At 45.1% G+C, this 18,712-nt stretch overlaps 1 protein-coding gene across 1 annotated transcript in view; it reads right to left on the bottom strand.

Annotated features, from left to right (window-relative positions):
- LOC146811825 (polymerase delta-interacting protein 2-like) overlaps positions 1-18,712 on the bottom strand; it is a 128,969-nt gene that overhangs the window by 13,725 nt on the left and 96,532 nt on the right. The window contains exons 7-8 of the mRNA XM_085618817.1: positions 16,551-16,687; positions 321-347 (exon numbers count right to left, since the gene is read on the bottom strand). Coding sequence (XP_085474943.1) covers positions 321-347; positions 16,551-16,687 — 164 coding nt within the window. The remainder of the gene's footprint in view (positions 1-320; positions 348-16,550; positions 16,688-18,712) is intronic.

Below are 18,712 nucleotides of genomic sequence, written 5' to 3'. Positions count from 1 at the left end.
TTGTTTATTAGTAAAATTTCTCTAAGTAATATATTAGTGGGTCATATTTATTTTCAATAGCATGACGTTTCAGAAAGCCAGGGAGAAAGAAAGAGATGGTGATTGCTCAAACTTGACTACCACCCACCTACACAAAACATTTTTAGTGAACAGCAGAGTCCCATCACCCCAAGATGCCCACCCTAAGCACATTCATCACAAAAACATCCAACGAGTAAGTTACAAAGAGTTGGTCACAAAAGGCCACCTTCCTCCACCTTCATCAGACAACCACCTCCCTTCCTAGCCCCCAAACAGCTCTCCCCTAAAATATAACTTACCCAATACACAGGGGTATTTTGTGTCTCCTACAATGAAAGAAGAGAAAAATAATGTATTAACCACAGTGGAAACCGGGTCTCTTTTAAAAGGGCCATCGCTCATGCAAACATTTTATAGCTGGACAAAAACAGCAAGTGTAGCAGCAAAGAACATTTCACAGGTATGTCAAGAAATACCCCGCAGGCCTTCAGAATGCCCCAACAGGCCTTCAGAAACGCCTCATAGCAATGCAGTAGAGGCCGCTGCAGCTTTTACTTCCTTTTTTACATTCTCAGTAAAATATGAAGCAATTTTGAAGAATAATAGCATTCATTTATTTCCTTGAGGCGATCTTACGCCATAACATCGTGCTTTCATTAAAGCTCTCCAGAGGAGCGTAGCTTTGTTAGTGGCGCCGACTGTCACAAAGGGTTTGGGGACTCAGCAACTGCGAGCGCAGGCCCATCACTTTTAGATTCCTCTTTGTCAAATGTGAAGGAAGCACATTAAGCATACAGACAATTTGGCTCTCCGCAGACCAGAGGTCTTCAAACCGGGGAGCACGTGAATTGATCTAAGGGGGTCTGCCAGGCATTGGCAAAGAGAACCATCATACTGAAAGCAGTGATAACTGTACTTCAAGTGAAAAATCAGAGAGGCATTAAGCCACTCTGTACTGGACCATCGTTAACATCGTTTTGTAACTCATGTCTACTCTAGGAGGAGGTGTGTGGGGGGGGGGGGGGGGTCGAAATAATTTTTAAGGTCCCTCTTTCCATTTCTGATAAAAGATCACAGTGTGAATACTTAAGGGAGCCAACGATGCCAGTAGCATGTTGGCAATTATATATTTTATTGCATTGTTAAAATCGATCACAGAACATAACTTAAATGTTTGGATTGTTGAATATATATATATTCACTTAAAAAACCATAGGTTTCACACAGGTTATAGTTAGGTGGACATTTCACTCGTAAAAAACCAATGAAATTCCCCCGTTATAGTTAGTTCAGATAACTATAACTCGCGCGCCCGCAATCCACTGCTCATGACGTCACATATTACATCACTCATGACATGGTCAGTGGCATCACTCATGACATCACTGATGACATCATCCTTGTGATAGAGTGGCGGTCGCGCAAGTTATAGTTATCTGAACTAACTATAACGGGGGAATTTCATTGGTTTTTTACGAGTGAAATGTCCACCTAACTATAACCTGTGTGAAACCTATGGTTTTTTAAGTGAATTTACAAGGTTTTTTAAATGCTAATTCCTAACTATAACGTGTGTGAAACCTATGGTTTTTTCAGTGAATTTGTACGTTTTTTTAAATGCTAAGTTATGTATTTATTAATATATATATTTTTTTTAAGGTATTTCACCGTGGGCGCATGGTGCGCTTCGCGCACCGTGCACCATGCGCGCACCCCGCAATTTAAAAAAAAAAAAAAAAAAATGTTTATTTCACCCTTGGGGGTCCTTCTGTGACCCCCTGACAAAGGCTAGGGGGTCAGGAACTCTCTTCCCTGCCCCCTTTTCACGTTTTCCACCTTTTGTCCCCCTTTCCTTTTCAGTGCGAGAGATAAAATGGCGGCCGACACTTCCTGATTTCGACCGATTCGAATGTTGACTGACATCTAACAACCAATCAGAATTTCGCTCGCTCACGGCACCTTGCGCGCGTATAGATATTTATATGCTTTTAAATGCTATTTTCTCAGGAAATACTGAACAGATTGACACCAGACCTGCAAAAGGCACTTCCCTGACCTGAGGACTACCTCTCTGCCAAATTTCAAGTAATTCTGTTCAGCCGCTCGGGCTGTACCTTCGACTAAAGGTCCTATGGAAAAATGCATGGGGAAAACGTGTTTTGGGACCCCCCTTTTTTCTCGGCCCCCGCTTGACGAATCACCCCGAGACTTTCAGGGTAGGAGCTGAGCGGAGTGCCCCATTAGTTTTGAAAATTTCACGAATATTCGTCAACCGGCGCCAAAGTTATTCAAAATAGAATTTTGAGATTTCCTATGGAAACACGGTCCTAACTATAACTATCTACTGGCGACCGCCAGTAGATAATATATATATATATATATATATATATATATATATATCAATACATCAGACAATTGTGTGCTACTATACTAAGTAATGTTTGTCACTCTGAGGTACCCAAAGGCATTTCTTTAGATGTGGCGAAGGAGGGGGAGGGGGCATCATGAACCAGAAACTCTAAGAATTGCATGAGGAGTATCATGAGGCCACCATACTCTAACATATCTGATTATTCCGAAGAATACCAACAAAATAGGGCCAAATGTCCCACTGCAAAAGATCATTGGTGGACCCTTTATAAGAACACCATTGTCAAATGAAACTTTGAAATTCACTGCATTTCTTCGCCTTTAAAAAGGGACTTGGTGCCATCTTAGTCACCAAGGCGATAGCATAATGTGTAACACTAGTTTCTCCGCCGTCAGCTGCTGATGACTGCCCACAACTGAGAACCACGGGGCCTAATGTTTTGTGCTGGTGGAGGGAGAAGCAGGTCATTTATTGTACTTTGTGAGGAGGGGTCTTGAACTATAGCTCTTAGCACCTTCATTTCAAAGGAAATCGCCACCTCCCCTACATATGAACTATCCAAGTGCGACTGCCTCCAAAGAACCACAATCACTAACATTCAGAAAGTGAAACTTTTTCAAGTTGCCTCTATTTTACTAAGTGGAATTAATTGTATGTATTGTTTTCTGGAAAAACACGCCTGTAGTTTGTGGTTTTAAACACAATCAAAAGAGGTTCATTTTACATTGATATTTTTAACTGCAATATTTATCAAGCCTTTTAAGAAATTGCTTGAATGTCTAGTTGACGTAGGTCAAGTGTAGACTTTTGTTCTGTGTTGTCACTTGGAAAACAACAACATAGCATGTGCATTTGTAAAGCACACGTTCACACGTGGGCATCTTGGCGCTGAATAACAGATGTTTATTGTTATCCAACTCAATAGTACTCATATTATCACCCTAAGGAGGATGAGAGGCTGAGTGAACCTGCCGGGATTTGAACCTGTTATGAGGTCAAACACAGGCCCCTACAGTTGACGCATTAGTCCACTAAGCCAGCGAACCCGGCTTCAATACACACAAAAATAAGAGTTAAAAACATACGAACATAACATTTTGCAAACCAAAACAAGTTTTAAAAAAAGGATTTAATCAAAAGGGGAGGAAAAGGGGAAAAAGGATAACACAAATGGCTGTTTCCATATTCCACGGTAACATTATCATTTGGGAACAGTAGTCTGTGGACGGGTGTGAAGCATAGATCACCAGTCATGATACTATAAGCAACCGGGAAAGCTCACCTAAACAGATGCACAGAGATGATCTTTTTGGGTAGCTCACAACACCCATCCTTACTGGGAACAAATATACAGATTAAATCGTCACTTAATTATCAAAAATGTAACAAAGTGTGTATGCTTAAGTGTATAACAGAGCAGGAAGAGACTTGGTAAGGTGGGGTGGTTTTTGTGCTGTGTGTGAAATAGCAAGGAAAACAAGTTTCATAACACTCACCCCACGTTCAATGCCTGAGTCCAGAGTGCAAAATTACCCTTCTTGTCATAATCCACACGAGTTTCCGAACTCCATTTAAAATTCACATCATATTAATTCGTAGTACATCTCTATAACAAGCCATATCCAATTTTAGTTGTAATAACTGGTAAGTGGATTATACGTACCCAAGATTCAAACTGCGGGGTGTCTCACCCCATCAAACATTATGCTTAGTGATTACTAACGCCACACATGTGAAGGAATGGATGATTAAAATTTAAATATATGCCTTGAGGAAGTCTAAATAAGGACGAAACGTGTCAGCTGCCAATAAATTCATAGGATGCGAATTTTGGAGTTTGAAAAAACAAAGAATAAAGGATATATGAAGATTTTAGAAAAGACATCCTGACTGAAAGACATTTTTTTAATGTGATGTTACACAAGGAATGAACTTGAAGTATGATATTATGATTACTACTGGGTGCAAACAAATATTAAAAAATTGCCGACCCATTCCAGCAGCCTATTTAGCAAAGCCCGTCCAAAAATATTGCCACAGCCATCTAAGAGAAATATTGGCCTATAGTTGCTTGGTGTTAGCTTGCTTCCCTTCTTGTGAAAGGATATTATTACTGAGGACTGCCAAGAATGTGGGATGGAATTGGTGGCTAACACAGAGTTAAAAACCTTTGTCAGAACCTCAGACCACAGCTGTGAGCCATCTACGAACATCTCTACAGGCACCAAGACGGGTCCTGACGCTTTGTTGAGCTTCTGGCTACAAACTGAGAGGTTTGCCTATATATCCCCAACCACCTGGGCCATATAAACAACTTAATGAAGTTATGGTGTACAAAATGGGGATCAATTATAACACAATCAAATTAAATACAATAAGACATTCTATCCTTATTGAAACCTGAATCAATCAAGCAAATTCATTTAATGTGCAAAGTTAGTGTTACCATCAAACATTATATCTAGAGGAATTACACATTCCCCAAGTACAAATCTCCGTAGCATTAAAACAAAAAACACATTCGCTATATATACATCATTAAAAGACAGTCCCTATTCTCTTGTGTCCTCACAGTATTGTAGGTGTCCAAAAGTTAAGTCCATACAAGGATTCACTGCAGAGGTAGTCAATTAGGAGAATCAGAACACAATGTCCTCTATTTTTTTCTCCTTATCTTTCCACTGCTTGGTCGGCTAATTTTATATACAATAGACCCCTCTAAACACAGTTGACGCGTTTCGGCCGTGTCAAATTCACGACCTCCTTAGAATGAAATGGAAAAGACAAGAGGCCCATTGACTGCACCAATATGGGAAATGACTAAATCAGAAACATTAACTAGGGACTCATCCCATAGCATACACACTGACCATCAAAATTCATGGAGGACCAATCATTCATATTTAGCAAATAGGGTCGTCATGTGCTACCAATGTGAAACACTGTGCAACTGCCTTGCACTATCAATAGAATGGCGTGGTTCCTAAACCACCTCCATAGGTGATCCTAGGGGATTAATACAGGGAAGAAGGGGCATGAAAGTGCATCAAAAGGATACTGCACAACCAAGTAGGCGTTGAAACACTCACTGCAAAGTGAATCATTTCCGGTGAACTGATAAACGTAATGCGAGAAAGGGAAATGCTACTTACCCAGTATGCATCTGTTCTTGGCATGTAGAGCTGTAGATTCACATGCTTTGCATAGCGCACCATCTAGTGTTGGGTCCGGATGTTTGCACTTTGTTTTTGGTCGAAGAAGTCTTTTCCAGTCACGAGGTAGGTGACTCCCTTTCGGTGACAGTGCGCACGGGCATCGGCTCCACTGTTAGATTGTTTGCCACAGAGGGTGATAATGGAGTTAGTGAGAGTAGTAAGAGCTGTCCATGTATGTATGTATATAAGTAAGATATTACTGCAACAGGTAGAGGTACCCGGGGAGGCGGGTGGGCACATGTGAATCTACAGCTCTACATGCCAAGAACAAATGCATAGTCGGTAAGTAGCATTTTCCATTCGAGGCATGTGAGCTGTAGATCACATGCTTTGCATAGACTATACAGCAGTTATCTCCCAAAGCGGTGGTTGACCTGTAGCTGTTGCAGTCGTCTGAAATAGTGTACGTAAAACTGCTTGGCCCACACTGGCTTGCTGTCTTGCTAACACATCTACACAATAGTGTTTTGTAAATGTGTGCGGTATAGAACATGTTGCAGCTTTGCGGATATAATCTATAGGTATATTCCATAAAAATGCCATAGAAGCCCCTAGTTTTTGTGTGGAGTGCGCTCTAGGGGAAATTGTAAGTGTTCCTTTTGCATAGCATGTCTGAATGTACTTGACTATCCACATTGCAATGCCTGATTTTGATATAGGATTGCCTTTATGTGATGGAGTAAAAGCGACAAATAGTTGTTTTGTGTTGCGGAAAGGTTTGGTCCTTTCTACATATTAAAGGAGTGCTCTTTTCACAACTTAAGTGTGCAAAGCACGTTCTGCCACAGAATCTGGTTGAGGGAAGAACACAGGCAACTCAACAGATTGATTGTTATGAAAGGCAGAAAGACCTTTGGTAGGAATTTAGGGTTAGTCTGAAGAACCACTTTGTTTTGGTGTACTTGTAAAAATGGTTCTTCTATGGTTAGCGCCTGAAGCTCACCCACTCTCCTCAGTGATGCGACAGCTATGAGGAAAGCTACCTTCCAAGTGAGAAATTGCAGTTCACATCTATGCAATGGCTCTAAGGGTGGATCCATTAGTCTGGTGAGGACAATGCTGAGATTCCACACTGGAGCAGGTGGAAGTCTTGAGGAATGATTCTTTTAAGTCCCTCCATAAATGCTTTTATGACAGCATTCTAAAGAGAGACAGATATTGTCTGTTCTGTAGGTATGCAGCTATTGCAGCAAGATTTAAGTGTATGGAAGAGTATGCTAAGTTGGAAGGCTGCAGGTGTAGTAAATAGCAAATGATGTTTTGAACTGAAGCGTCTTGCGGATTGATTTGATTGTTATTGCAGTATATTACAAATCGCTTCCACTTTGCTGCATGCTCTTGTGGTAGGACGCCTAGCCTCTTTGATAATGTTCATGCAGTCTGGCAGAAGATTAAGGTAGCCAAACTCTAAGATTTCAGGTGCCAGATCACAAGGTTGAGATGACTGGGATTTGGATGTCTTATCTCTCCATGGCTCTGAGTGAGAAGATTGGAAGTGAGGTGTAGTTTTTAATGAGGAACTACTCAGAGCTCCAACAGGGTTGTGAACCAGGGTTGTCGGACCCATGTGGGAGCAAGTAGGATCAGAGTGGCCCATGTGGGAGCATCTAGGATCAGTGTCAGGATGCCTGTCTGAGCTTCCGAGCCACTAATGAAACGAGTGGGAGAGGTGGAAAAGCGTAGGCAAATATCCCTGACCAATTCATCCATATTGCATTGCCCTTGGACAATGGGTGTGGATATCTGGATGCGAAGCTAGGGCATTTGACATTTAGGCTTGTGGCGAACAGATCTATGACCAGAAAAACGCACATTTGGAAGAAAGGAAGGAGAACTTGAGGGTGGAGTTCCCATTCGTGGATCTGTTGTCTTTGACGACTGAGCAGATCTACAATCTGATTGTTTACTCCTGGGAGGTGTTCTGCAAGGAGATAATATTTTTTTTAATGTATGGCCCTTCTCCAGATGGTCTGTACTAGTTGTTACAGTGGGAGAGAGTGTCCCCCCCCGTTTTTGTATGTAGTACATTGTTGTCATGTGTGTACGGATCAGGACAGCTTTGACTACTAGATGAACTTAAAACGCTTTGAGCGCTAGAAAAATCGCTAGCAGCTCTAGATGATTTAGGTGAAACTGCTTTTTTCTGCAGGGCCCACATGCCCTGAATTGTATGCGTCTGGAGATGAGCTCCCCAACCAGTGAGCAATGCGTCTGCTGTTAGCACTATCTGTGGAATGGGGGGGTCGATAAAGGTACGCCCGTTTGAAAGGTTTTGTGTATTCCACCACTGCAGAGAGCGATGGGTGCGGCCGTCCACCAACACTAGATCTTATAACTGACCCCGAGCCTGGTTCCACCAACGTGCTAAGCACTCCTGAAGGGGGATGCATGTGAAGTCTTGCGTAAGGGACTATTAGGATGCAAGAAGCCATCATCCCTAGTAACTGCACGAACACTCGAGCTGGCAAGGAGTGTTGAGGCTGAAACTGACTGAGCAGAGTCTGCATGTTGCGGATTCTGGCCGGATTGGGGTAGGCCAAAGCCTTTTGTGTATTTATTGAGGCTCCCAGGTACGCCTGTGTGTTGGATGGCTGTAGATGGGACTTGGACAGGTTTACTGTGAATCCAAGATTGTGAAGCAACTGCACCTTTTTGTGAATGTGACGTAGACCGCTTTCTTGAGATCTGGCTTTTATGAGCCAGTCATCTAAATATGGGACGACGTGAATGTGTGGTCTTCGAAGATGGGCTGCGACTACTGCCAGGCACTTGGTGAAAATTCTGGGTGCGGTGGTTACTCCGAATGGGAGCACTTTGAACTGATAGTGCTGTCCTGCTACTACAAACCTGAGTTACCTGCGGTGAGCAGGATGTACTGGGATATGGAAATATGCGTCCTTTAAGTCCAGCGTGGACAGAACGTCGCCTTGCTGAAGGAGCATGTGACCATTTGACAGTGATCCGACTGAATGTATAGATTTAGTTCTCTCAGGTCTAGTATAGGTCTGAGAGAGCAGTCCTTCTTGGGAATCAAGAAGTACAGGGAGTATACCCAGGCCCCTTGATATTTTAATGGAACTGGTTCTATAGCCCCTTTCTCTAACAGAGAGAGAACTTCTTGCTTTAGAAGGGTAAGTGGTTCCTGTGACATTGTGCGTGATCTTGAAGGAATGTTTGGGGGAGTGTCTTTAAGTTCCAGGCAATAACCATATTGGATAATTTGTAAAACCCATTTGTCTGAGGTGATTGTGTTCCAGACAGGGAGAAATTGGGACAGACGTCCCCAGACAGAAGTGGAATGATCTGGGGTAGCGGAAGGAAGTCAATGCTTGTTGTTTGCGGGGGAAGTGAGTGTGGGATTGCCTCTGCCTCTTCCCTTACCATTGTTTCCTCTAAAACCTCCTCTGAAATAACCTCTTGATGAGGGTGATTGGTTGTTGCCCTTGTAAGAGGAGGAGGGATTTTCTGTGGAAATATTTTTTGAGCCACCCCTGTAAAAGGAGTGCCAAAAGGAACCCTTATTCGCAGGTAACTGCAAAGCCTCCATGGACTTTGTGACCTCAGTGTCTTTCTTCATCTATTCCAGCGAGGTGTTAACTGCTGGATCAAAGAGGTGTCAAATGGCTGGTTGAGAATGGGGGCCTCTACCTCAGGTTTGAACCCTGAAAATCTCAATCATGCATGTCTGCATAGCAGTACGTTGGTGTTTATTGTGCGCGCTGCTGTGTCTGCTGTGTCTAGGGCACACTTGATGGAGGTATTAGTGATAAGTTTGTCCTCCTGGATAAGATAATTTGCCTTACATTTATGCTCATCAGGCAGAAATTGCATAAGAATTTCTAACTCATTGTAATGAGCCCTATCATTTGTGTCCAACAAAGCCTGAGCATTGGCAATGTGCCAGTGATTAGCTGCTTGTGAGCCTACCCTTTTGCCAGAGGCATCAATTAACTTGGACTCCTTGTCAGGAGGAGGGGCCTCACCTGTGGTCTGTGAGTTATCTCTCTTGCGAGCATTAGAAACCACAAGAGAGTCTAAGGGCAGCTGAACCTTGAAGGAGGCCGGGTCAGTAGGTGCTATTTATATTTCTTTTCAACCCTGGGTGTAATTATTCTTGCCCTTACAGGATCTCTGAAAACCTCATCTTCATGTTTAAGCATCCCCTTAAGCATTGGAAGTGTATGTGTAGTTTTTGAGAGGAACTTCGGGTCTCAAACAAGAAGTCCTACTCTAAAACAATTAATCAATCAACCATTTGTAGAAGCGCTACTCACCCATGAGGGTCTCAAGGCGCTAGAGGGGGGGAGGGGGATGAAGCAGCTACTGATCGAACAGCTAGGCCTTGAGAAGTCTCCTGAAGGTCAGCAGGTCCTGGGTTTGTCGCAGGTGGATGGGGAGGGTGTTCCATGTCTTGGCGGCAAGGAGGGAGAATGATCTGCTGCCGGTAGTCGTTCGGCGGATGCGTGGGAGAGTGGCGAGGTCAGCAGAATGAAACTGGCGGTTCGGGGTGTAGAAGGTGAGTCGTTCGTTGAGGTATGCTGGTCCGGCATTGTGGAGTGCTTTTTGAGCGTGGGTGAGGAGCTTGAAGGTGATCCTCTTGTTGACCGGGAAGCCAGTGCAGGTTATCTACAGCTCACATGCCTCCAACAGAGTCTTACCAAAACAGGAATCAATCCCACATTTTCAGACAGGGCCTACCCTGTTCCGCTCTGAAGAACATCAGCTAAGAAGTACCGTCATGTAAGTCACGGAAACGCATAACCCAGTCACCAAAGGGAATAAACCCACTTATAAGCCAAGCAGCTGCTAGGGAGTTTACCCAATCAAACTGTTGACCAATTTAATCATACTCAATTTACAAACCTCACAAAGACAAGTTGGCCTTGCCAGGATACAAACATTTGACCTACATAATACATCAGATATTAGCAGCAAGTACTAACTCACTGAACCAACTTGGCAGCTGTTTGCAGAGAAGACTGCTTAATGGTTTGTCATGGTTACTATATGTGGTGAGCTTCACAGTTACTTTCCCAGGGTGTTTGCTTGCAGATTTGTACTGCATGAGAAAAGAGAAAACAGAAAAGATGCAAAATGTTCTATTGTCTTCTTAAAGACTTGTCTCATTCTGACATATACAGATAAGCTGCACTACAGAAGAGAGATTGGGGTGGGAGTGGAGAGAGCAAATTAAGAGGAAAAGTATACAGGAGACGATGTACATTTTGTGAAAAAGGTCTGACAGTGACAGGTAAATAGTGACACAAACAGTGTAGCAGTGATGAAAGATTATGACAAAGTTAGAGTAACAAATAGTAATGGAAAGATAAAAAATCAGCAGAACATGTGACAGGAAAAGAACAGAATATGACAGAAAGTGTTGGGCAGGATAGTTATGATGGGAAAAGAGTGAAAGAAATAGTCGTGGAGAAAAAAGAGTGACAGGGGAAAATGGGTTGGTATTGGTAGATAGTGACAGACCTTAGTAAAGTGACGGGCACAGAATTAAAGTATGAAATGGAGACAGTGAAATGAAGGAAACGAGCAGGATGTGGATCGGAAGGGGCTCTCTTGTATTGGCTAGAAGGACTGCATAGTACCATGAACATCCATACAGAAGCAACGAAAGAGCATCATGATCAATGCAATGTCGTTTTGGTAAAGCATAATACACCCCCCCCCCCGCACCCCCCCCCCTCCCCCCAATGAACAGAAACAGTCTCACTATCAGTTACCCATCAGTTTTGACAGGACATCTTTAAAATCAGCGTCAGTGGCACACATCAGTACCTATCTGGCGATCAAAGTGACTAGGTGATTACATTTATGTGTCAAAGGGCAAGCGCTTTTATAGCAGTTGTGGGGGACAACTATTGATCATTGCTGCAATGCTGAATCGCTTCCTATGCTTGGCGTGCTTTTGTTCAATAGTGTACTTTACAGTTTGAGCGGATGGTTACTCCCTTATAGTACAAGGCCGTGGTGTGATTGGTGGTTGGTGGCAGCTGACCTCAACATTAGTCTTCAGGTGACTTCTTTCTTCTGGGTGGTGCAACCTGCATGCTGCAGTTCCTGCGGATCAGCCCCAGCAGTAGTCTGTCTGGACTGAGGCAATGGAAATCTGTTCTCTTGCCAGTCCGCTCCTGCCCACCACTACATGCAAGAAGCTCTTACCGCTGTTTTGTGATGGGTACCTTGCTGCTTGGGTATTTATGTAAGTAAATATTTCCATATATGTAGGAAGGTGGATATCTGACTATGGTTACCCCCAAATTTTTGCCTAGTGTCTAGCTGGTTTTTCGACTTAGTTGGCCTGAGATCCTGCTATTCAGGATCTCAGCCTGGCTGTTCTCTCTTTAAAATGGACTCCATGTACCCTAGGTACATAACCAATTGGAAGTGGATCACCCTGTCAGCCCCTGTACCAGTGTACACTAGGTACCCAGGGCATTGGTGTACCCAAGGCCTGCCAGGGGCTGAAGCATGTATTATGCCACCCCAGGCTTGGCCTAACAATTTGACACAACTGGCTGATCACTCAGCTGGGGTAAGTTGGTGTAATCACCTCTTACTTAGGTGTAGTATACCTATACCTAACCTTAAATGGGACACCTGGTAACCTATAAGTCACTCCTATGGCAGGCCTTAACAATCCTGAAGGCAGAGTGCTTGGTTCCATGTGAGATGGTGCTCTGGCATGAGCTGAGCCTGTCTGCAGTGGTCGGAACAACTTCCTTCTACTGTTTCCAGATATCGTCATACCATATACTCTAAAGTGCATTATGAACCTCGCGGTTAAATGCTATCTTTGGTTTGGCTTTATCAAAACATGTCGAGTAAGGTGTCATACGAATTGGAATACTAACCCCTCGCCAATTCTGGCGACGGGGTTAGCATTCCACCCTTCTAGAGGGACACGACAAGTACAGTACCTGAAACCCGGGTAAAATCAGACATAGCCTCAGCTCCACAAAATGGATGCTGCCACCACAGACACAAGTCTGCCCTCCTGCTGCTGGGAGTCCTTCCAGCTTGGGAGGTGTGGACAAAGGGTTTCCTTCCAGGGGAGGTGCGTGCACCACCCCAGACAGGATTTTGTGTATTGGTCAGGTAGGGCTTGAAAGAAACCAGACATGCCTGTGGCTCACAAGGAGCCTCGGTGCATATGCCAGTTCAAACCGGTCCTGGGGCACACCAGTCCCGTGCCTGGGGCGAGCTGGACAAAGGATTGGGGGTGTAACCACCCCCCTTCCTGGTCCCACCCATAGGGAGGGACCTAGCAGGTAGTCCGGCCCCTAGAATCCGCTTAAAGGTAGGAGCTGTGTCCTAAGACTTCAGACATCCTGGAATCAACTTGAAACTAAGAAGAAGACGGGAACTTCGACATTCTGCTGCACAGAAGACTGAAGGAAATCTCCCCTGTGGTCAGGGAGTGACCACCTTGCTAACGCAAGCACCATCCAGCGAATCAACGTCTGCTTTGCCGCCGCCTCCCGCCGGAGCCCGAGCCCAGAGACTGACAAGACCTGGACCTCCAGACCTCTCACCGCCCGATCTACAGTCCCTGAAAAGAAGAGACCCGTGGAGGCACCGAGACACGTGGAGCCAACCATCTTGAAACGACCACGACAAGCTGACAAGTGCAACAACCGAGGCTCCCTCCAAGTTGTGCTTTGGGATCTGAGAAGCCCAACACCCGAGCAGCATCTGCACCAAAGGTGAGCCCTCCAGCATCTCCACGATCTGCGTGGGGCCCTTCTGCATTTTGCCACTCGACGCGCCTAACCGGTTGCTGGCCCGCTGGCTAGTAGCCATCTTGGCGACGAACTTTACGAAATACACCGCTGGTCTGGTTGCTCCAGACTGACCCTTGCTCCCCTCCAAAGGAGCAGTCCCTCTGACCTTGCTGGTCAGAACCATCAGCTTATTTCATCTCCTACAACAATTGCTTTTGCCAAGGCTTGTTTGCTTCGATCAAGTCGCCGACACCGCCGACAGCGAGAGCCTGCGTGGGACAGCTCGTGAACCGACTCCTGGACGTCGTCGACCTCCAGGGACCACGTGGCTGCAGAGACAAGCTACACCTTTCTTCCTGTTTGCACCCGACATTGCCTGGTACCCACCTGGTGCCACGCTGGTCACTGGCTAGTGACTGTGAACACTGTCCCCTCTGCTTACAGGTCTTCAACATCTCCGATCCACTCTTGGATCCACCGCATCTCTCCCGGACCGACCGCCTGCAGCATCTTTGTCCACAGGCTCCACGGAACAGATAGAAGAAACCCGACGCACTTCGAGGCCTATGCACCCGCTTCCTGTGGGTGAGGTAAAGCTGGCACTCCTGTGCCCAAGTGTAGTATTACATCTCTAGTGCCTGTGTTCCAAATCTTGAGTTCCTAGTCCATCCGGAAGATCCTCTTTGCAGTAACTTTGTACTTTTTACGCACCCATTGAAACCTATGGGAGCACGCGTGTAACTATTTGCTCTGCACACGCCACCCGTGGACCTCCTGGTCACTAACTGAAGTTAGCTCCTTGTAGGCCCAGCGATTCTAGAGGCCCTAGGCCTTTTCCCTTTTCTGTTCGTGGTACTTATACCACTATTTTAGTATATGGTTCGAGCGGCCACCAGGGCCTATCCATATAAAGTGCAACTTCTGTGTATTCTACTGTAATCTTGTTTGACGATTTGTGCTCCTGTGCTCATAAAGAGACTAGGGGTTACTTTGAGAAATAAATACATATATATTTTGAATATATATCTGTGTGGTGTCCTTTCATTGGTATAAAAGGGGGTTGCATTTGGTAAAACAGCTGGCTTAACACGCTTCACGAGTTTAGCCTCAAAGACTGCTTAGCCTACGCTACCACTAGGGCAGCTAGTCCGAAAAGGTTGACTTACAACCACACCATAAGGGTTGCTTGGCATGGTACAAGGTGATCACTTTAACTAGTGAGCATCATATACCAGGCCAACTTCTCACAATATAGGTCCGAAACAACCATACAGTTCATGTGAACTTCACAAGGGCACAGAGATGCATGCCAGGAAAAGAACCCATTAGTGGATGTGGTACTTTTCAAGGTCTGGATTAGGTCTACGATTTCTGAAAAACCCTGGCCCTATGACCTGCAGGCCCCTGATGAGGAGAAAGAGCAAGGCCCACCTGAATGAGGCCTGCATGGAGATTGTCAGGCAGGCAGGGGAGGTGGAGTGAGCTACCCAGGAGCTACATGCACCATGCTGGCCAGAACTGACCAAAGAAGCATCTTTGTGGTTTGCAAAGATGAATGTTAGGACTGTGAGAGGGGTCAGCCTACAGCATCCGAGCCCCGACCTTACACCAGTTTTCAGCCCTATCGGAGACACGGAGATGTTTTCTTTTTCTCCCAGGCCTTAGTGGCTGAAGCTGGGCTCCCGATTCCAAAATCATTTGATTATTTGATCCCTTATGGTTGCAGAGACACCATCTTCTGAAGGCACAGTTAAACCCTAACCATACATCCAGTTCCACAGTCCCAACTGGTGGTCCTTTGAGTCTAGCAAGCAACCCAACTGAAAAACGTGACTAGCCAGTTATAATATGAAGACCATAATTTTTGGAATCCTTACTTTGGGTACTGCACTGGCATCCCTGTAAACTGGATTATGCTACTGGATTCTTAACCACTTGCCAACAAACTCGTCAAGCTGCCTAACCTTGCAGCCATAGCTGAGGGGAAACTAAGGCAGAGGGTACACTTATTACAGCCAAATTAGATGGCATCTCTGACTTGTTTACTGGTTTAGTTAACAATAGCCTGAAATAAAAATCTACGGTCCATAATCTCTGCAGGAGACCCCCAACCTTCACCCCCAGAATGTCCCTAGCTATTGGGTCTACATGTTATTTGTATTTTGATGCCTTACTAAGTTATACATTTGTGGTTCCCTTCATTTTCAATCCCAAAAGGTGTTAGTTGATCACTATTTACCTGCCATAATCTCTTGCCTGGAAAAAACAATGTATTATTTTTTTAAGAAATAAATCGTAATGGACATTGTACTTCAGTGCATTGTCATACAAACCCTCTACCATCTCCTGGAATACGCCCAGATTGCAAGACTCAATACTCTTCGAAAGACCAGTTTATAAATCAAGTACCAACTGAAGTAAAATAATTCATGCGGCTCTCTGTCACACTGGTAAACTAATGTAGCCACCAGAGATTCTGCAAAGTAACTACTTAAAGGCTTTAGAGAAACCATGCTATGTTTACTTTCAGCTCACTACCCCTAAACGTTTACCGGTCTGCAATTTTATTCACCTGGCAGTCTCCAAACTCCCACATGCTATCCAGGTGCCAGCTTTACAAGCCAGCATGCAGAGTTGAATTGTGCCTGGTGGTGGAGTAACCAAACTGCACCTCTTTTCATTCCAAGAAACAACCACCCTCCGTGACAATAAGGACACAGCTGGTTGGTGGCGGATTGAATAAGGTCAGGTTACATTTTTTTCTGTTCACTGGGACAAGATATATGCCCACACACTATAAAATCCAGTGTGTTAGTCCACAGTGTAGCATTTTTTCCTTTCCTTGTATATGTGGTAAGCTTGGATTCATATATGCTTGAGGTCACCAGGAGCAGGTACTGATGCCAAGAATGGTGTCCTACACTGCCAGCCACCACCTCTGCCCCATTTGTAGGTGCCCAGACCTCCCCTCTGGAAGGTCAGTAGTGTAAGAAATCCTCCTCCACTGTGTCTGAGCCCATCAATCCTTCCCTCAAAATTGTGCCCATTGGAAAAGCCCTAGCGAGGAGTGGTTTCTCCAACAGTACCAACAAAAATAAATATAAAACTGTTACTATAAATTCATCCCCAGGTGCCCTGTGACCTGGAGCATTAATGTGTTAACATTCAAGAGAGCACAATGAGTCTCTCCCAGGGCAGGGAACATACCCGCATGCCCATGTAGAAGGGTGTGGCAGTAACCCGCAAATTTTCTGTGGTCTCACGGTGGACATCAGACAGTTCTAGCCAATGATGATTCTTATCCTGCCAGGCCCGGAGGGTCTCCTGAACTACCAAGAAGGGCTCTGTGAAAAAATTGAGAAAAAAAAAATCAGCTGGTTTAAATGCAGACATAGACTCAATGTTACTTTCCTATTTCCATGCATACATTTTCCAAGGTACAAATTGTAGGAAAGTGCCCCTTTTTGACATGGTCACCCCCACTTTCTGCCTGTGCACTTGGTTCCTGCTAACCAGATCCCCAGTGCCAGATCCCTTTCCCTAAAACTGTACAAGTGTTCCCCCAATCGGCAATAACTTTGAACGAATTAGATAGTTTTATAAAGTGCGCATTACCCGAGGGTGTCTTAGCGTTAGGCAGATCCAGGCTGAGAGAAGGAGCCGCACGTTTAAGGGGGGAAAAAAAGCAAGACCAGGGTGACCCCACTGGTTAAAGTGGAAACAGCCAAGTCTTTAGCTGCTTTCTAAAGACCTGCAGGGCCGGCTGTGCGCAGAGAGCCAGGGGGATAGAGTTCTATAGATTTCCCCCCCGAAAGGCTAGCGTTCTGCCACCCCAGTTAGCTCGCTTGATTCTTGGGACCACGATCATAAACGCAGAGCTAGATCTGAGACTCCTGCTGGGAACGTGCCATGTGAACCGTTCTTGAAAATAAGACGGGCCAGTCTTGTGAAGCGCCTTGTGCATAAGGCACAGTGCCTTAAAAGACACCCTCTTCTCCACTGGCAAGGAAGGGGGGGGGGCACGTACATGTTAAAAAGGGTGGGGGACTGCTGAGTGCCGAGCCCTGCGGCACCCCACAGGGGAGCGAAAAAGGATTTGATTTTGCATCTCCCATCTCCACCCATTGTGTTCTGTCTGCCAGAAAATACCTCAGCAGTGATAGTGCAGATTTCCTAAAACCTAAAGCAGACAGACGCTTAATGGGTAACGCATGGTGGACCGTATCAAAGGCGGTAGAGAGAGCCAGGAGGATTATAGCCGCTCTGCCGCCTTTGTCCACCCTGATTCTTACCTCCTCTGCTGAGGCTACCAGAGCTGATTCTGTGCAATGGTTAGCTCTGAACCCATATTGGGCCAAGTCTAGCAGTTGATGCGTATCCAAAAAAGCTAGAATTTCTTCGTTCATATCCTTTTCTAGCAGCTTCGCAGGGAAAGGAAGACAAGAAATTGGTCTGTAGCTTTCCACAAGCTTAGGGTCCAGGGAGGGTTTCTTCACCAAGGGAAGAATGGAGGCTTCTTTCCAGCTGCTTGGGTAATGCCCGGAGCTAAGCACCTTATTCAATAGGACACTGAGTGGTCCAGCCATTGTGCTGGCCACCTTGTTAAAGATCGGGGAGAGGGGGACAAGCGTCCGAAGGGGCACCAGATTTGATGGAGCTCTCTTCATTGAGAGGGGCGAGAACTCCACGAATAGCGGAGGAGCTCCGTCCCCTGAGGAAGTCGCAAAAGTAACGGCCTCAGTCTGATGAGGAGGAAGGTCGGAACTACACAAATTTAGAGAGAATGCTTGAAAAGTAGTGTTGACCTTATATTGAAGGAAGGAACTCCGCCAGCTTATTGCAGAAATATACATCCGGCTAGAAGACGTCGCTGTTATTCCAGTTGAACAAGTGTTTGACCGTTTTGAAAAGTTCCCTAGTGAAGTTTGCATTAAGCCTGATTTTTTTCTGCTTTAATTAACTGTTTATATTCCAGGAGAAATTTCTTCCATTTGATCTTTTCCTCCAACCCCTAATCTCTCCTCCATATATGCTCCTGCAGTCTACATTTAAGCTGTCCTGCTTTTAAAGCTGGTGAGAACCAAGGAGCCGATGGATTTTTCCTATGGCTATTAAGCGTTTTTTTGGGCACCACTTTGGGCAAGCCAGTGTGTGAAGCGGATAGTAGCGCAATCTAAATTGCTCTCAGGCAAAGGAACTGATTGAGAGAGAGCCTCACATAATGCTGCCACTTTGGCCTGCTTCCAGGGCCTGTATTTAATTATTCTATTTGCACTTGTGCTATCCATTTTGTTAAAGTGGGTTGTGACTGCGAAGAAAATGGTCTTGTGATCCGACCATAGGAGTGGCAGAAGCGTGTCAATGACCAA

The sequence above is a fragment of the Triturus cristatus genome, chromosome 7 (assembly GCF_964204655.1).
Source record: "Triturus cristatus chromosome 7, aTriCri1.1, whole genome shotgun sequence".
Lineage (NCBI taxonomy): Eukaryota > Metazoa > Chordata > Amphibia > Caudata > Salamandridae > Triturus > Triturus cristatus.
Note: the sequence above shows the minus strand (reverse complement) of the source record. Positions and strands in the feature narration are given on the sequence as shown.